General features: G+C 39.6%; 1 protein-coding gene across 1 annotated transcript in view; it reads left to right on the forward strand.

Annotated features, from left to right (window-relative positions):
* Window positions 1-13,809, forward strand: part of LOC103155203 (bicaudal D-related protein 1) — a 16,371-nt gene extending 2,562 nt beyond the window's left edge. Inside the window, exons 2-10 of the mRNA XM_007576800.2 lie at window positions 88-303; window positions 5,715-5,834; window positions 6,448-6,594; window positions 7,050-7,220; window positions 9,995-10,144; window positions 11,002-11,079; window positions 11,378-11,490; window positions 11,863-11,983; window positions 12,881-13,809. Coding sequence (XP_007576862.1) covers window positions 88-303; window positions 5,715-5,834; window positions 6,448-6,594; window positions 7,050-7,220; window positions 9,995-10,144; window positions 11,002-11,079; window positions 11,378-11,490; window positions 11,863-11,983; window positions 12,881-13,120 — 1,356 coding nt within the window. The 3' untranslated portion in view covers window positions 13,121-13,809. The remainder of the gene's footprint in view (window positions 1-87; window positions 304-5,714; window positions 5,835-6,447; window positions 6,595-7,049; window positions 7,221-9,994; window positions 10,145-11,001; window positions 11,080-11,377; window positions 11,491-11,862; window positions 11,984-12,880) is intronic.
* The last annotated feature ends 3,878 nt before the right edge of the window (window positions 13,810-17,687 follow it).

Genomic DNA, 17,687 nt, shown 5'->3' on the forward strand with positions numbered 1-17,687 from the left:
TGGATGAAGAGCATGAATGACTCGATGATTTTGGAGCTGATGTTCCTGCCGCCACCTGTTCACCTTCCGCCTCGTTTCCTCCTGCAGGAGCTGGAGCAGGGGCGTCATGAGCTGCGACTGAAGCTGGAGGGCTGCCAGTCCCAGTGGGAGAGCCAGGTGGGAGAGCTGGAGCGGGACGTGAGGGAGCTGAGCGCCCAGGTGGAGCAGCTGACCCGGGCGCTCAGCGAGGCCGAGAGGGACAAGGGTCGGCTGCAGCTGGAGCACGGCGAGCAGACGCAGCGTCTCAGGGAGGAGCTCAGAACTGTGAGTCCAACACAAAAGACAAATCCTTGTGGCCGCGACGGCTACGACGGATCCACTTCTTCAGGCCGTCTGGGCCGAACCGCATAACTGGAGTGTAATCTGATCCGATTGTATGAAACTAAGCTGCTTGTGTGTCAGTCTGACTGAGTCTGAACTGTTTTAGCGTTAAGCTGAGACTCTCTGCGCTCAGAGTGAGGTCTGTCCAGAACCAGAAGAGTCAGAAGTTTACATACGCTGATGTTCCAGGTGTTTCAGAACTTTAGAGTTCTGGATCCAAACTGCGGGCATTTGTCTTGTAATCATTATTAGCTGCAATAAAAATGGTCTGAAACATCATTAAAATACTAAAATGGACGTTTATTTAGACTTCTAACAAGAACCGTATATACAGGAGAGACATTCAGTCAGTAGCTGGGTGTTTCTTCCTTTTTCTTTATTTTTTTCTTTTGGCATGCTGCGGAAGATCTGTTCTGGTGTTGAGCAGGATGGAAATAATATGTAAACAAGAAGGGGAGTGAAAGCTAATGCCGTGACTTGATTTCAGACGGGGAGGGGAGATTAGACTGTATCTGACTGCTGCTGGTGTCGCTTTACAAAAATAAATGCACAAGAAATCCAGTTTCAGTGACTTTTGTAGCCATTTCAAAGATTCTAACTCTTGAAATGTGTTTTTCGGTGTGTGTGTGTGTGTGTGTGTGTGTGTGTGTGTGTGTGTGTGTGTGTGTTTTAAGATACTATAAAAAATAACTAAAGCCTTTCCTCTAAATCCATCAGGCTCAGGGATATGTATCAGTTTCCCCAAAGTTGTCCCAAACAATCCCTATTAACTCTTTAGTCTGCTTAGTGTTTTAAGTTAATGGAGTTACACAAAGTTAAGTTTTAACTCGAAAACTTGCTTGACATCACAAGTGATTCAGTAACGGCATCCAGCTGACTCAGGTCCTTCATCCTGCATGCGTTCAAGCCAAACATTTATCATCCTCGGTTTCTCATCTCACAGAAAAAACCCCTCCCAGAGCACAAAAATGAGGTCTGACACATTTTACGGCTTCTTATCAGTGAACCAGGAGGAGCCGACTTGATCCCCGAGCTGGACAACCTTGAGTAATTTTCCAGCCTTGGAAAACATGTCGTGTTCTCCCAAACATTTGTGAAAATGTTGCGTTCCACTCGACCGGTCGCCTAACAGACCTGCTCCTTTGTGTTGTTGTGAAATCTGCCTCAAAAGTTAAAAATGAATCCAAACGGGAGCTAAACCCTCCCAGAAGTCAAGGTCCAAATAATCTAGGAACTCCTCCACTGCTGGGAATCAACAGACTCCCTTAAAGTTCAGGAAAAAGTCAATTTAGATAAAAAAAAAAAAGCTCAACTCTCTGAGCTGCTTTAGGAGAGAGAGAGAGAGAGAGAAGTGAAGGAAGTGTCTAATTTGGCTGGCAGGAGTCATTCATAGTTATTGGCTCTGTATTGCTGGTAAAATGTCAGAAACTGAAGCGAACAGGTCGGTGGAACTACTTTGGAGAGGAGCTTTGTGTTGAACGTTTGGTGGTCAGACGTGGTGAAGCCGACCGCCGCTGCCCGCTCGGGTGAGTCATGGCTATTCGTCATGTTTTTTTTATTTTTTAATTGCAGCTTGCAGACTGGTGGCCTGTTAAGTCCAGAAAGGTTGACTTATTATCTGCAAACCCAAAAACAATACAATTTTCTTCTTTCCTCGTATCCCAGGCATTAAAATGCATGAAGCCAAGGAGTTCTTTCAGAAGACGGTAGATTGATCAAATTTCTCTATTTTCTTTAGTAGTAATCATTGTGTTTCAGAATCAGGACAATAATCACCTCTACAAATGAAATGTCAGTGTGTTGAGGCCTCCTGAAGAGAGAAACACAACAACCGTTCTGATTGTGGCTGGATTTCATAAAGTCCCTTGCCAGGAAATTAATTGTCCTTTTAAACTGTTTTCATTTTGTTACTTTAAGACTTCATTGAGTTTTATGAGCTTTTTATGCAATTGAACAAAACTAAATGGCTCATAATTATAAACGGGGGGCACAGAGACAACTTATTCTCATGTTGCATGTTTTTGTTTAGGGAGTTTGTTGAACCGCTTTTCACTGTAGTCACGGCTGAAAGTGGAGAGTGTTGACATGCTAAATGCTTTTTATGGTGGGTTTTTTTTTTTTGCCAAATCACTCAAGCTCATTCATGTCTTATGAAGAAAATAATTGGAAATGGTTGTACATCCTCAGTTAGATTTAGACGTGGACTTTGACTGGACCGTTTCAGTGAAGTTGTTGTCCGTTTTGACAGGTTTTCTTCCAGGATTGAGTTTCATCCATTTTTTATTTTTATTTTAATCAACTCTGATTGTGACAGTTCCCCTCTCCCTATGGAAGAAAGGCACTTCCACATCATGATGCGGCTACCACCGTGTTTCACTGTGAGGACGGCGTGTTTAGGATGAACTATTTCAGTTTGGTGGCTTGAGAAAACGTTCCATCTGGTCTTTTAAGATTTTACTGGAAGCAGCAGCTTAAAAACAACACAGAGAACGGAAAATGTCCACACAGAGTTCAGAAGTGAGTGGATAAACAGCAGGTCCAGATCCAGAGAGGGACAGCTTGAACATGAGGGAGAACTGAGCGCTGCCAGGATTTAATCACATTAATGGTCCTGCAGTCTGCCTGATGCATCCGTTTGTTTCTAATTGCATGATTCGCATTAGTGGGAATTTTCCTGTCAGTCTTTATCAAGCTAAAACATGAAAAGTAATTCAGAAGCAAGAGGAGGTTTTGACATTTTCTTCTCGGGATGGAAAAGGAGGAACTTCATTGGAAACTTGAACGTGAACTTGGCTACAGTTGATGAGAAATACCAGCCTGCAGCAGGAGTCTGTTTATGATGGCAGGCTGGAGATATTCAGTTTCTGAAAGGAGAACTGAGGTTATTAACCAATCAGATCCACCCAAACTCAGTGACACCGGTCCAGTTTTCCTCCAGTCATCCTGACTGTCCCATGTTTATTGACTTTCTATTGTTCTAATTATGTTAACACAAACCCATATTGAAAACGGTAGTAATGCTATATGAATGAGCGCATGACCTGCCGTATACATCCAAAACAAGGGTTAAAAAATGAATTCAAATGAGATGGAATAAAAGACATAGCAGTGCACAGGATGTCAAAATGGATAACTAATCTGAAATAAACATTTATGTCTTTATGGTTTTCATTCAGGATGTCTCTGTTAGTTTAACATTATTCCCTTTATTTATTTATTTATTTATTTATTAGTTTGCCACACCAGTCTTTGATTATTATCCTCACTGTTTGAAATTGTGACAAAAAGTTAAGATTTTATTCTGCAGAATCCTAAAAGAGTTTTTATCCATGAGTGAAGTAATCCAAAAAGCATTTGTAGTAAATCAGTGAAGGAATTTGCTCAGTTTTCCATCATTTTTCTGCATTTTTATTTAGTTTTAAATAAAAATTTGATTATGTGTTACCCCTTACATTTATTTAAAAGCTACTTTAAATTTTAAACACTGTTCTTTGAGTAATCATCAGGGGTTTTTTCACAGACCAAAAAGAGACTTTATTTTATAAGTATTACTAAAGAGGCTTTCCTGATGGATAATAACCATCCATGGAAGTTAATAATATACTTTTCTTTTAAGATAAAAAAAAATTATCATTTAATAGAAAAAAATATATATTTTATCCTTTTTTGTCCTGGCCGTTCTACTTTTCCTGCTGTTTATCCACTCTGTTGTTTATCCACTCACTTCTGAACTCTGTGTGGACATTTTATGATATAAATCTGTCTTTTCCTTTGACCGTTTTGATGCTGCCTCTCTCACCCAAACATCCCCGCGTCCCAGAGGGAGAGCCGACCTTTCCTGCAGGGTGGCGTCGGCTGTGGCTGCGGTTGTCAGCTGGTCCATGTCTCTGGAAACCTGAGGCCTTATACTTCTTCCAGAGAAGGGTTCTCCTCACTCTGGTGTTTTTGCTGATGGTTAGTCAGTGTGTTGGGGTCTCTATTGTGGAGGAGGCCCACGTTTGTGAAACGACAGAGAGACGAGACATTCATTATTAGCTGCTCTCCAGACTACAACTTTGCTTCTGTGGGCCGTGTTTTGTTTTTGTCCATCAGTGTCTCCTTCGTTCTCATCACACGTCCTCTCCTGTTTAAGCCTGACTTCCTCTTTGCACTCGCTCTGAAGCCTATTTGCCCCTGTCGTGTCCAAGTTTACCCCCTCCCCCTTGCTCCACGGCTGTCCAATGTGGCATGAAGATGTCACAAAGCGGACCAAGAAGCCTCTGCGCTCAGCCTGCCGCCGAGGCCAGCCTTTCGTCTGGTATTATGTGGGGGTGATGGGACCTGACAGGCTCCTGCCGAACTGCTGAGTAAGGGGAATCGAGGGTCCGGGTTCAGGACACGGGAGGCTGGAGGCGGGGAGCAGGGCGGATATTTGGTCGCCACGGAGATACTGTGCAACTCAGAGAGATGGTACTCTGAGCTTAATTTTGTTGATGTTGGATGTTAGAATTTTAAGGAACTTTGCAGCCTGTTTATTTTCCTGTCCAGATTTTGCAGTCCAATCAGATTTTGACCAGGGAAAAACTTCCAAATTGTAAAACAGCTTTTATTTGCATCTTAAAGCTATCTAAACTGTCCAAACATTATTTTAAAAAATGTACATGGATCATGCAAACTTATAAAAAACTATTTCTTTCATCACCTGACATGCAACTTCTTGTTGAGACGTAGTTTAGAGTAGGCAGAATTATGTAAAATCAACTTTTTTGAGCTTTACATCATTAAGTTATTCCCACATAAAAAACATACCTGGAGTGTTGCCTTGAAACTTTCACACACGTTTGAGAAATCCTTGACCTTTGCCCCCACAAAGCGGCAACTATTTCCACTATTTCCTCCTCGGAGCAGCGCAGCTCCTTCAGACTAGCAGCAGCAGCCAATAGCAAACACCTGGTGGAGCTACTCATTGGCTGAGCTCATCATGCAAACTACTTCTCAGTTCAACACTTCTAGAAATGGGAAAATGGAGAAGCGTTGTGATGGTATGCTGAAGATTTGCGAAAGAACAGGAGCTTCTTGAAGAGACAGAGACTTCACAATTTGACTTCAAATTGACTTCAAATTGTGAAGTCAAATTTCTTTTCATGTTTGAAGGTAACACAGTCACTTGATTGTGCCAGAAAATGTCACCAAGTGCCTGGAAAATGCATAATGCCGGCCCTCTGAAGTGCTGGAGCTGTTTTTTAACGATCTAGTTATTGCATATCTTGTAAACATAAGTGGTACTCGTGCTCAATTTGCTTCTGGATGTTGTAATGCTTAAAGGCCACAAACTTCTGCTCCTTTGTAAGCCTGTTTTGTTTTTGTCTCGCAAGGCGATGGAGGTGGAGAGAGCCATGTCCAGCGAGCTGCAGGCTCTGAAACAGGAGCTCCAGCAGAAAGGAGGCCACAACCGGCAGCAGGACGAGGAGCTGATCAGCGCCATGAAGGAGCAGGTAAATGCAGACATGATAAAAGCAAGTTCAGTGTTGCACTCCTGCTAATAACGCGGTCTAATTATTTTCTACTCGCACTGACAGAGTGTCCAGAACAACCTGCCCTGTCGTTTATCGGTTTGCTCCATGTTTTCGGCCAGTAAAGTGTTTCTGTTTCGTGTAGCATGAGCAACAAACAGCAGCTCAGGAAAAACTATTCAGCGTAAATATAAGACAATTAGTTCAAACTGTCATGTTGGGCTCTTAATGAAGCCTTTTTGAATTTACCGTGGATTTATTGTCATCCTTGGACTTGCAGAATCAAATATGTACGCATTTACTCTTAAAATTTGGATAGATGTCTCTAAGCAAGTTGCAATGACATTCACATCAACAAGCTTGTGGAATACAGTTACTCAGATGGCAACTGTATTTATAATTAATTATAACCATTCTCAAAATTTATTCATAAGCCATTTTTTATCCTACAAATCCTTTTGTTTTTCATTTTTCTCTTCAATCCTCACTGCCTTTGTACCGTCTCACTGTTTCACTTTGCAGTAGATTCAGACGTACGGTTGCTGTAGGAGGATCAGCTGGTTAGATAAAAATCTGTTTTGTCATTTTTGTGCAGGTGTTGAGACTCACACAGAAGGAGCAGGAGCTGGAGCGACGCTTGGAGAGTGTCGGTCAAGAAAACGCTGAGCTCAGAGCCAGTTTGGCCTCTTTACAGACACGTTTGGCCCAGCACAACCAACTGGACCAGCAGCACAGCCAGCAGGTAAACACACACAGTGCGTCCGTCCTTCTTCAGAGCTATAAAACCGCTCCTGATTGGGTTAATTGGATAAGTAAACAACATTAAACATCACTGTGATGCTGCTGGTGAATGAATAAAAGCCTCAGTGATAAAGGGACGCCCCGCGCTCTGCCTGGCTGCCTGGGTTTCGATGGGATTGTAGAAAGAATTGCTAAACAATCACCTCATCCCTGCTATTGTAACTTCCACCCACAAGTCCGGATTCCTGACGTGTTCACTTGGTTTCACGTTTGCTGAGAGCCGGAATCTAGCCCGACAGGATTTCTCTTCAGACGAATGTTTGCACAGGTCACGCAAAAACCATGAGCAGCTTTAATAAACAGAATCAGACTCTTTTCCACTTTGCACTTTACATATTGTAATTGCAAGTTTTACGAAAAAAAAATGATAGAAATTGTTGTTATTTTTTTGTTAAGCTTCGTGAAGCATGGCAGGAGGTGGAGGTGGCACGGGACCGCTCGCAGCAGCTACAGGCTCAGGTGGAGGAGCTGCAGGAGGAGGTGTCCCTGCAGGACAGCAGGACCCACTTAGATGCCTCCTTGCTGTCAGAGCTGGAGGCAGCAGACTGGGGCATCAGCAAAGAACAGGTACAAGAGTTCAGCTTTGGTAACCATCCTTATGCAAGAGAACGACTGGCGAAAGCATCTCAGGCGTCTGATTTATGCTTCAAGACCTGCTCAGTAAATCGAAAGTCATTGTTCTAATTGGGAACAATCCTTTGAAATGACTTGTCTTTTTAATTAAAAGTCTTTCTACTTTATTGTTTTGCTACTTTGTTATTAGTACTTTTATTAGAAAGTGCTAATAATGCTGGAAGACAATGTGTTAAAGGCCATTTCAGGCAGAGACCTACTTCTGCATTATCCTGTATATGTTGACTAATCAGTTAAATTTTTTGTGTATAGTAAAACAGTCAAAATGAGGAAAATTTCATGCATTAGATTTTATACAGACTTATCTCTCTGTGTCATTGCTGTCGATGTCACGATTAGAACCGTTTGTCTCAGTTTAGACGTTTATAAAAAGTTAATAAAATTAGTAGAAGGTTTTCACTTAAAAACTGAGGTTTTTAAAGTGAGGCGTAATAAAGCTAAATTTCATAAGTATTACCTAACATTATCATTTTGATTTGGTAGCACTTGACTACTTCAACAATCATGTTCAACATGTATCTTGTATCTGTTTTAGATATTTTGTTCCATCTGGAGTTTTGATGCGTGTCTCCAACTCAAAGCGACTGCAGTGTTCTGACAATGCATCACCTTGAAATATTAATTGTTTCCAAACTTATTCAGTTTCTAACAAGGTCACATGTTGCTACAGCTGCTGTTTTTCTTTAGAGCTGTTTGCTAAAGTTTTATGCTAACTTTAGCATAAGAAAGTTAGCATTAGTTTTGATTTGACTTGTTGATAGTTCTGCTACTTCATAAACGGAGCTTGTCATTGAGTATTGTAAAATTTATTGAACAGAGAGGCAAGAAGCTGTAGCAGTCTGTGCCGTCTCACTTTAACTCAAAGTTTCATTGTGACAAGTTAAAATTAAAATGAAAACCAACAATGTGTTGAGCCCAGTCTGTAGCAGTTTAGCACACAAAATTAGGGAGAGTTTTTTGAAAATTGACTTATAATTCAAGACAAAGACCCTGTTAGAGTAGATTTTTTTCTTTTTTACTTTTATTCTTTTAATAATTTTGTAATTCATGTTTGTCTTTCATTGATTCATGGAGGACTTTGGTCTTTTTTCAATGCCAATTGACAAAACACACAAGAGTGCTAAATGTGAAATTCTGAATGACTTTGGAAATCTGAAATTATTAAGAATAAATTAATTTTCAGTCATTGCACCTGTTGGCAACTTTGGTCATCAACCTAAGGAAATTAGGTTTATGTTAGCCACGCATTATATTTCTGAAACAAAATGTAAGTATTTTTATTTCCATTTTATTAAAACTTCATTAAAAATAGAAGTTTCTCTATAAAGAATTAAAGAAACAAAGTCAGTGGCTGTAATTTAGATTTATTTTGGTATTTCTTTAATTGCATTTATTTAAGAATCCCTTTAAAAGGATTTTTTTACAAGATTCTTTGTAAAATATAAATAAATCAAAACTATAAAGCACAGTTGAAGATTTTGCTAAAAAGCTCACATGCAAAACAAATAAAAACTCCTTCTGATAAAAATCTCAGTTTGTTTGAAAGTTATTTACACTATTTATCTTTAAGTAACTTATAAGAGCCTTAAAACACATTTTACTTTCTTTCCCAGAAAAACAGATACTGGGGGAAAAGAAGCAAAAGCCCTTTTCTCAGAAGTCATAAAGCTTCTCTTTAAAAATTACAGTAAACACAATCGTGCTTGACAGCAAGACAATACATTTTGTCAAATATTGACTGACAGAGATGCCAGCATTTTGTTTGGACTGAACACCCTGTACCTGCACTGTTTGTTTTTCTAGCATTCCTGCCCGCAGTGCTTCGCTCATAGTGTGTTTTTAGCAAAAACTTTGCAAACGTAATACCCGGAATATTAATGTCTTTCCTGAAAGTCCTGAGCTGTGAGATCACGGAGAAACCCGGTCGATACGGGAGACTTCAGGAAATCAACACACATGTTGTGGTGAAAAACACAGTCGCTCTTTTCCCGCAGAAAGGGGGAAGATGACAAGTTCTATGTGACAGTGTGACACAGTCCAAATGTCTTTGTGTGGAGAGATTGAACACAGAAGGGAATGAGGTCGATGAGTCTTCACACTCCTGATGTTAAAACATCAGTACAACAGGAAGATCTAATACGTTCCTGGATTCGTGCGTCATTCACTTTGCTTCTCGTTTCTCCTCGCTGCATTGTGGGAATATTTCCATTCTTATTATTTTCTTTTTCTTCAGCTTTCATGTCCCAAACATTTTAAAGAATCAGTTCATTTCTGTTCAAGCTTATGAGCCGAGGTGGCAGATGAAACATTTTATTGTTTCAGCCATGTCTCTTTTTATAAAATGTTGCCTGACATTTGAATGATAAAATTCAGGCCAGTCATCTGACACCAGTTCAGGTAAAAATAGAAATGAGCTAATCCCACTCACCTCCCTTTGTGTAAATACCAGATGTCACTCATTCACTCAAGTCATGAGACTACAGCAGACGGAAAGGAAACAGAACAAAGAAGTTTGTTTTTGTTTTGTTTTTTTATTTGTTGAACCGCTTTGACTTCCATTAAACCATCCTTGATACGTTTCATTTTGAAAACCACAAATATGTTGGCCTTCCCAGAAGCTGGGCCAGTTTTTTTGAACCGGTTTTGATTACGCTAACTCTTTACTGAGGATAGATTGACGTGTTTCTGTCTCTGCCTCCTTATATCAGATGACTGAAGAAATGGGCTCCATCCTCCAGTTACTCCTCCCTCTGACCCGGGGTCTCAGCAGCTCCGACGTCACGGATCAGCAGGACGACCTGCAGGCTTTGATGCGCCGACTGAAGGGAGCGGCCCAGTCCCTGTCATCCAGTTCCCAGGTGAGTGCCAGCAGAGGGAAATGGGAACAAAAGGCTGCATTGTTCGTTCAAATCTAAAAAGGACAAAATGAGTTCACTTTTTTTTTTTTGTTTTTAAAAAGTTGTCTCAACTTTCATTAGTAAAGAATCACTATACAGGGATATATATCAGATAAAGAATGATCCAGTAAATCATTTGAGCTGCACTTTATGGGTAAGCATGCTCTACTTGAAATTCAGGTTTGTATTTTTATATCCTTTGTTCAGCACTAGAGAAGCATACACAATACCTCATTATGATAATGTATAAATCTGCTGAGGTGAAAAGTTTACCTTTACTCTTTTATCAGAGGTAAGCGATGCATGCAGAACGAAGAAAAGTAAAAAGTGCATCCTTAGCCATCCGGTTTATTTAGTCTTTCTTATTTAAATGTTGATATTTAACCTGCCCTTTTGAGTCTAAAAGAAAAAAGAAAATTATGGCGGAACAGTTTACGTTTTCTGGAGAAGAATAAAATTACATCAGTTTCCATCAATGTCTTTCTCCGGAAAATATTTCAAGTTTCCTCTTTAGAATTATTTTTTGTGAAGAGTGATGTATAAATAAACTTCAACTGTTTATTGGTTATTAAAAACACCTGAACACGTACAAGCACTGTTCACCTCTCATTTGTCCCAGTTGATAATTTACAGTTTCTTTTTGCTGCTATCTTGCAGATACAGTCGTCAATCTTTGTCTCGCTGCATTTGTCCTGTAATTAAATAACCAGCCGCACCTTCAGAGTATCGTCCCATGAAGGCCGAAGCCACAGAAACCCCTTCTGTTGCTCATGCGTGGCTGACACCTGATCTCTCTGCTAATGTCTGTTTCTGTCTAGGAGGTGAATCTGGCCTTTGTCGGCGGGACGGCCGATCACTGTGGGAATCTGAGCGCAGCGCAGGAGCTGAGGGATCAGGTAACCAGCGATGAAGAGAACTCGGGTCGTTGCCTGTGGCGTCCTATTGTATCAAAACTGGGCTGCAGCACAGACTTTAAATCTTCTTTCATACCATCAGCCCAAAGTAGCTGACTTAACTTATAAAAACTTAATATAACAGTATGAATACAGTTATACTCATTGGCTACTTTGTTTAATGCGGCCTTTAAAATCTTTATTTTATTTACAAGTGAAAACAATCTTTCATAGCACATGATAAGATTTTGGGGTAATGTGGTTTTACTTAGCTTTTTGTTATTCTGTCTTCTTGCTGCAGAACATCCAGCTGCAGCAGGAGAATGCCGAGTTGCTGCAGAAGCTGCAGAGCATACAAGATCAAAAGGACTTCGTCCATCAGGCCATCAGAGATCGTGATGATGCTATCGCCAAGTACGCAACTCATAATTGTTAAAGTATTCATATTCAGATAGTTTGCAGTTTACATAAAGTGCTTTGCAAAAATATCCGTAGCTGCTAAACCTTTTCACAGTTTGCCACGTCACAACCTAAACTTGGAACATATTTTATTGGGACTTTGCATTGTGGAGTACTTAAGGGTACAAGCTTATTTGCAAATAAAACCTAAAACATATTGAAATTCACTTCCCCCTTTGCTTAGAGTCCCATAAATAAAATCTGATGCAATCAACTCCATTAATAAGTTGCCTAATTGGCAATTGTTATTGCTTATTCTTGCAGCTGTTACGTTGCGGCAAATCTGATCCTCATTTATTAGAAGCATTTTGTTTTATCTCTCAACAGGAAAAATTTGATGGAGGCTGAATTGGTGCGAAGCAAAAACGACATGATGTGTTTGAACAACCAGTTATTAGACGCCATCCAACGTAAGCTGGAGCTGTCGCAGGAGCTGGAGGCCTGGCAGGTCAGCTTGTCTTCAGTTTTGACTCTTTCTAATGTCAGCTCAGCTCCAAAAAAATGTGTTTTAATATCTGCTGTACTGTCGAAGCAACAACATGTATTTGGAAGTCTCTCCACATGTCCTCAGTGGGGCTCAAGGGACAGACATTTATTTCCCAACAGTTTTGGGGGATATGAGCAGCAGGAGTCCATGAGTTGCTGAGCCGAGCCATCTGCTGCCCCGTCTGAGCATCTTGATAACATCTATACTAAAACACTGATTTTATTTTCTGTGATTTAGATTCTTTATTCGGATTAAAAGACTAATTTATAGTGATTCAAACATGAAAGTAACTTTTGAAATTGTGACTTTCTGCATGTCGAAGCTTATTGGTTCAAACCCAAAACGTATTTTTGAAAAAAAAAAAATTAAAACAAATTGTTTGGGATCAAAAATGTTGTAAAAACCTTAAAAATGCATTTCCAATTTTCATATCTGAGGAAATTAGCAAGGGAAATTGAAAGTGTATGTGTATGTCATTTAATTACTTGATTTTTTTTAATTAAGACGTTCACAAAAGACATTAATAAATACTCTGTTAATTAGCATGGGGGTGTACACATACCATTTACCATAGAAACCTGGTTTAATGCTCAAAGGGAACAAAATGGCCGACTCATAAAAAACTAGGATCCTTTCTGTCATCAAACTTTATACTTGACCCAGTGCAGTCAGGAAAGCAGCACTCCAAACATTAGTTGCTTGTTCCTGACACTGCAGACAGTCTTTAAGATGCTAAAAGTCTAAAAGAGTGTTGAGATCATTTTAATGACGGATAAGAAAACTAAGTGAGAGAATCTCAATTTATCACAGTTTGTGAATTCTGTCCTGCTCACCCGCTCCATCCTTCCTTCGCCTCAGGACGACATCCAGATCGTCATCAACCAGCAGCTGAAGTCGCAGCAGCAGACGGAGCAGCCGCAGAAGAAGCCCACCGCCAACGGCCTGGCGTTCTTCCGACGGCCCAGCAGGACGGCCTCCACCTGGACGCGCCAGCTCTCCTCTTCCTCCTCGTGGAGTTCAGACAGTAATACGGACAAAGTGCAGGCCCCCTGGAGAGAATGGCTAAGACTGGGGAAAGGGGCACATTACGGAAAATGACGTCCTACAGAGCCCCACATGAAGCAACGAGATCAGAGAACGTCACAAGTGAAGACAACGGAGCCATGAAGTCACCTCTGAGAGATGAAGGACACGAACAAAGACTTAATCGATGGGCATTTGTAGCGCAACACATTTCAGTGAAGGCTCAGCCTTCTTCAGATCTAAGCTGTGACAACACCAGCAATCTCATTGAAACTGTTAACAAATTGTGAGCATGGACTCATATTTTGTTTATTATATAAAACTGTATAATAATTACACAACGCTTGTAATTCAGTGGAAAGTTTTTGTTTATCTAACTTGACGATCAAACACTTAATTAATTTTACACTGAATCTATTTCCACTAAGTTGGATGTAAAAGTTTATGTTTTTTGAAGGTTGTGTTCAAAAGTTACTTTCTTCTGAGATGTACAGTAATGTATTTTTTTTAAATATAATTTTCACTTTGTCTTTTATTAAAAAAGTTCATTTTTTCCTCAGTGTTTATACAGACATAAACTGTATTGTTTTCCTAAAATTTCTGATGTCATTTTTGGCACATTTTACACTTCAGAGTTTCATAGCATATTAAGAAGAAGCCTTTATTGTTTTATTCTAACATTTTAAAAAAAGTACAATTGGTCAGCTGACCTTCCATTCAAACAAAATGGATCAAAGGTGACATTAAAGTATCAGCCTAAAAATGAAGAATTGTTCTGGTTCTACTTTAATTTAGTTTTGCAAAAATAGTTCTGGGAAAAATATTAAAAACACTCATTACAGGCACAACGTGTAAACAAATGTAGGGCTTTTAATTGTTTAATTCAATCCTTCATTTTTAGCATACAGCATAAATGTTTTTTTTAAGAGAGTTTGGTTCACAAAATTGTGACTTTTTCCAGTTTTCCACAAATTGTGTATGCAGGGTTCCTGCCTCCAGAGGGAAAGAAACCTCAGATTATGTATAAATGTAAAAATGTTCTGATAAAGGGCTGCACAGTGGCGCAGTTGGTAGAGCTGTTGCCTTCCCAGCCCCAGTCTTTCTGCATGGAGTTTGCATGTTCCGGTTACTCCAGTTTCCTCCCACAGTCCAAAAACATATCAGATTAATTGGCCTCTCCAAATTGCCCCTAGGTGTGAGTGTGTGTGTGCTTAGTTGTTTGTCTCTGTGTTGCCCTGCGACAGACTGGCGACCTGTCCAGGGTGACCCCGCCTCTCGCCCGGAACAATAGCTGGAGATTGGCACCAGCACCCCTCCTGACCCCACTAAGGGACAAGGGTGTAAAGAAAATGGATGGATGGATGGATGTCCTGGTAAAATTCTTGGTATTTAACCACTTATCAGAATTGAAGAAGTTGATTTAAACTGGTTAGTTTCCTATCGTCTCAGCAATGTTTATGTTTTTATCAGCTTTGGAGCTGATTCTTTGTTGATCCATGTTGAGGTTAAACTGGTTTCACAGTGAACTATAAGACTGGTGTTCAAGCAGCGTCTGCTTTGTGCAAGTCTTGGTATTTGCAGGGCTTTTGCTGAACTGGTTTCCTTTCATCTGAGGGGAACAGTTTGGTGTAAATGGAGTAAAGATCCCAAACATACATTAAAACTGGTTTTGGAATTGATAAAGCAGGCAATGTTTTGAATGGGAGTGAATTGAGCCCCATTTAAAAGTTATAGACTGTTTAAAAACTGTCCTATGAAGTGATTCGCCCATCATCTCTCAAGTCTAACAGGCCTTTGTGGGAGAAGTGCTATGGTCTTGGTCAACAACAACATGTGTTGGTGTGATGTGGTGGTGCAGGGGTTAAGCACAACCCACATGTGGAGGCCTTAGTCCTTGACATGGCCATTGCAGGTTCGATTCCCGGCCGGGCGACATTTGCTGCATGTCTTCCCCTTCTCTCATTACCCTCTTTCTTGTCAATTCACTATCAAATAAAGGCCACTAGAGCTACTAAAGCCTTTAAAACAAACATCATGTGCCCAAAGAATGAGGTCATCCGACAGGTTGAATATCCTGAATAACAACATGTAATGGTGTGTGATGTTTATTTGGACTGGCGTGGTATTTTGACACCAAAGTTGAAACAACTTAAAGTAATCCTAGATGAAATGGTGCCTCCTTCTGACATCTGAATTTCAATTTGAGGCTGTAATGAATATCAGTAAATTACAGTTTGATTAGTGTAAAAACAGTAGGCCTGGCTTCCCCATGCACTGATCTTCTATTTTAAATACAGTGTTGATTTGTAAAGACCACATCATCCATGTGCCAGTGTTACCCAGTGTTACCCAGTGTTACCAGCAACACTACCACATCTCACCTATGAAAGATAATCACATCAAAGTCAATGATAAAAAAAACTGACTGACAGCAGTATTCATCCAGAAGAAGAGATGACACACTTGCTTTTATTGAACTGTTCTGTACACATGACATAATAGAAAGCACAACATGATCTTTGACTTGCACCACCTATCTTGATCAGGATCACATAATCAGGCCAAGACAATCAGTTCACTCCTGAACTATAAATCGGTTGACATCAGCTTATCCGTTTCTATGTTTCTGCTGACACTCTGCTGACATGGCAACTAGCCTAAGCAAACAATGAATGTCCGTCTTGGATTCCTGGTTTTGTTTTATTTGTCTCTCTGAGGTAGAGTGATTAATTTATTGCAGCTGTCGCCATCAGAACTCTAATTGTCCCAACTAAAACAGAGACCAAAGGTGGACAAATGGATCTGCGCACCACTGCTAAACTGTTAATGCTCTAAGACTTTAGACATTTAATTTAGACATTAAATCTATAATCATCACAAATCCCTGGTGAACAAAATGCTGCTTACCAAATTATAAAGAAATGATTTTGAGCAGTTTGCATTTTCTGAACACTTTTCCATAAATAATGTTGTCCAGTTTAAAAAAAAAAAAATCCCCTGAGCCCCGGGCAGAATGATGAGTCAGTATATGAAACTCTATTACCTGGTTGCCGGCAAACAGGACAAACAGTTCTTGAAAGCTGCATTAAGTGGAACTGCTCAGTGGCTGTTGGCAATAACTGAAAATTGTTCCTCAGAAAGACATTGGATGGCTGCATGCTCCTCTTAAAATGAAAATGCTGCAGTGCATTAGTGACTATGCTTAGAGCAGACATATGGTGTGTCACAGACTGATACACAATTGGAGATTTTCTGCATTTTTGGTGCTTCGGTAACAGGATAAATCATGTTGTATTTATTTGATTGATACGTCCAACTGGTAAAAACTGTCAAGAACAAAACATCTTTTTCATAATTCCCCTTTGTACAGTAATTTGATGCATATGCTTGAATATGGCAGTGCTCTGATGGAGCCCATGACTTTCTTAAATTGTATTATAAAACCCACTCTTAGCACACATTCATAAGTTTATCCCTGAAGAGAGTCCCTTGGTTTTCACAGACTTAATTTAAATGCAAGCAGATTGGTTTAACTGAACTAATGATGCCACAAGAGAGCATGAATACCAGATGAAAATGTTTTCAGGATATTGTAATCACACTGTGGGTTATTTAGGATCACTAATAGTCCATTACTTTGTTCAAAGAATAAGTAAGTTATTTGCCACAATAAGCCAATATGAACAAAGCTCTAAAACTATAGAGAGAAATCCCTTTTGAAAAAGGCTCCCTGAGAGATACAGTGTGTTGCCACCCTCTACTGATGGTCTAAACACACTGCAGGTTTTAAATAAGTCCAATTGGATACCATGGTTTTCTGAGAGCAGACACATTGAACCAACAAAATCAATGTGCTTACATCCCCACTGGCCTTTGCACAGTCATTTACTCTGTTTTTTTTTTTTACTAATAAATAACAGTTCTGCTGCACTGATATATTGTATTGTAAATAGTCTGTTATTTTTTAATGACAATGCACATGCACATTATGTATGCAAATCATCACACTCAGTTGCATATTTTGGATGGTGAACATAATATTACTATTTCTAATAACTGCACTGTATCACGTCATAATCTTGTACAGTATATTGTCATTGCTGTTGTTATTATTGTTAATCTTGTTTTGTATATTTTTTCCAACACTTTTTTGTGATCTTGGCATTTGTCCTCTGTGGGATCTCATTTTCAAATTGTGTCACATCACAACAACAAACGTCAATGTTTTATTTATTTATTTGTGTGAGAGACCAACACAAAGTAGTGCAAAGTTGTGAAATGGGAAACCAATAAAACAGTTTTCAAAAATGTTCACACAAAATGTGACATGCATTCGTGATCAGCCACCTGAGTCAATACTTTGTGGAACAGCTATTTGCATCTGTGACATTCTGCAAACCCTTTAGGCTATGTTTGTATCGTTTTGGCAAACTTATCTTTAATCCATTTTGTTTTGCAAAAGATTTCCCCTGAAGTCAGCGTATTGTTTGCGTTTAGCCCCTGCTTTTTAAGCAGCCAACTTAAGTATCTCTAGTTAGGAAATACTCCATGCCTAACCGGAAGTGTCTGAAGAATGTGATTTTAATTGATTCCCAGTTTGAAATACAACAAAATTAGATCAAATTTATTATTATCTATTATT

The sequence above is a fragment of the Poecilia formosa genome, unplaced genomic scaffold (genome assembly GCF_000485575.1).
Source record: "Poecilia formosa unplaced genomic scaffold, Poecilia_formosa-5.1.2 Scaffold416, whole genome shotgun sequence".
In the NCBI taxonomy this organism is placed as follows: domain Eukaryota; kingdom Metazoa; phylum Chordata; class Actinopteri; order Cyprinodontiformes; family Poeciliidae; genus Poecilia; species Poecilia formosa.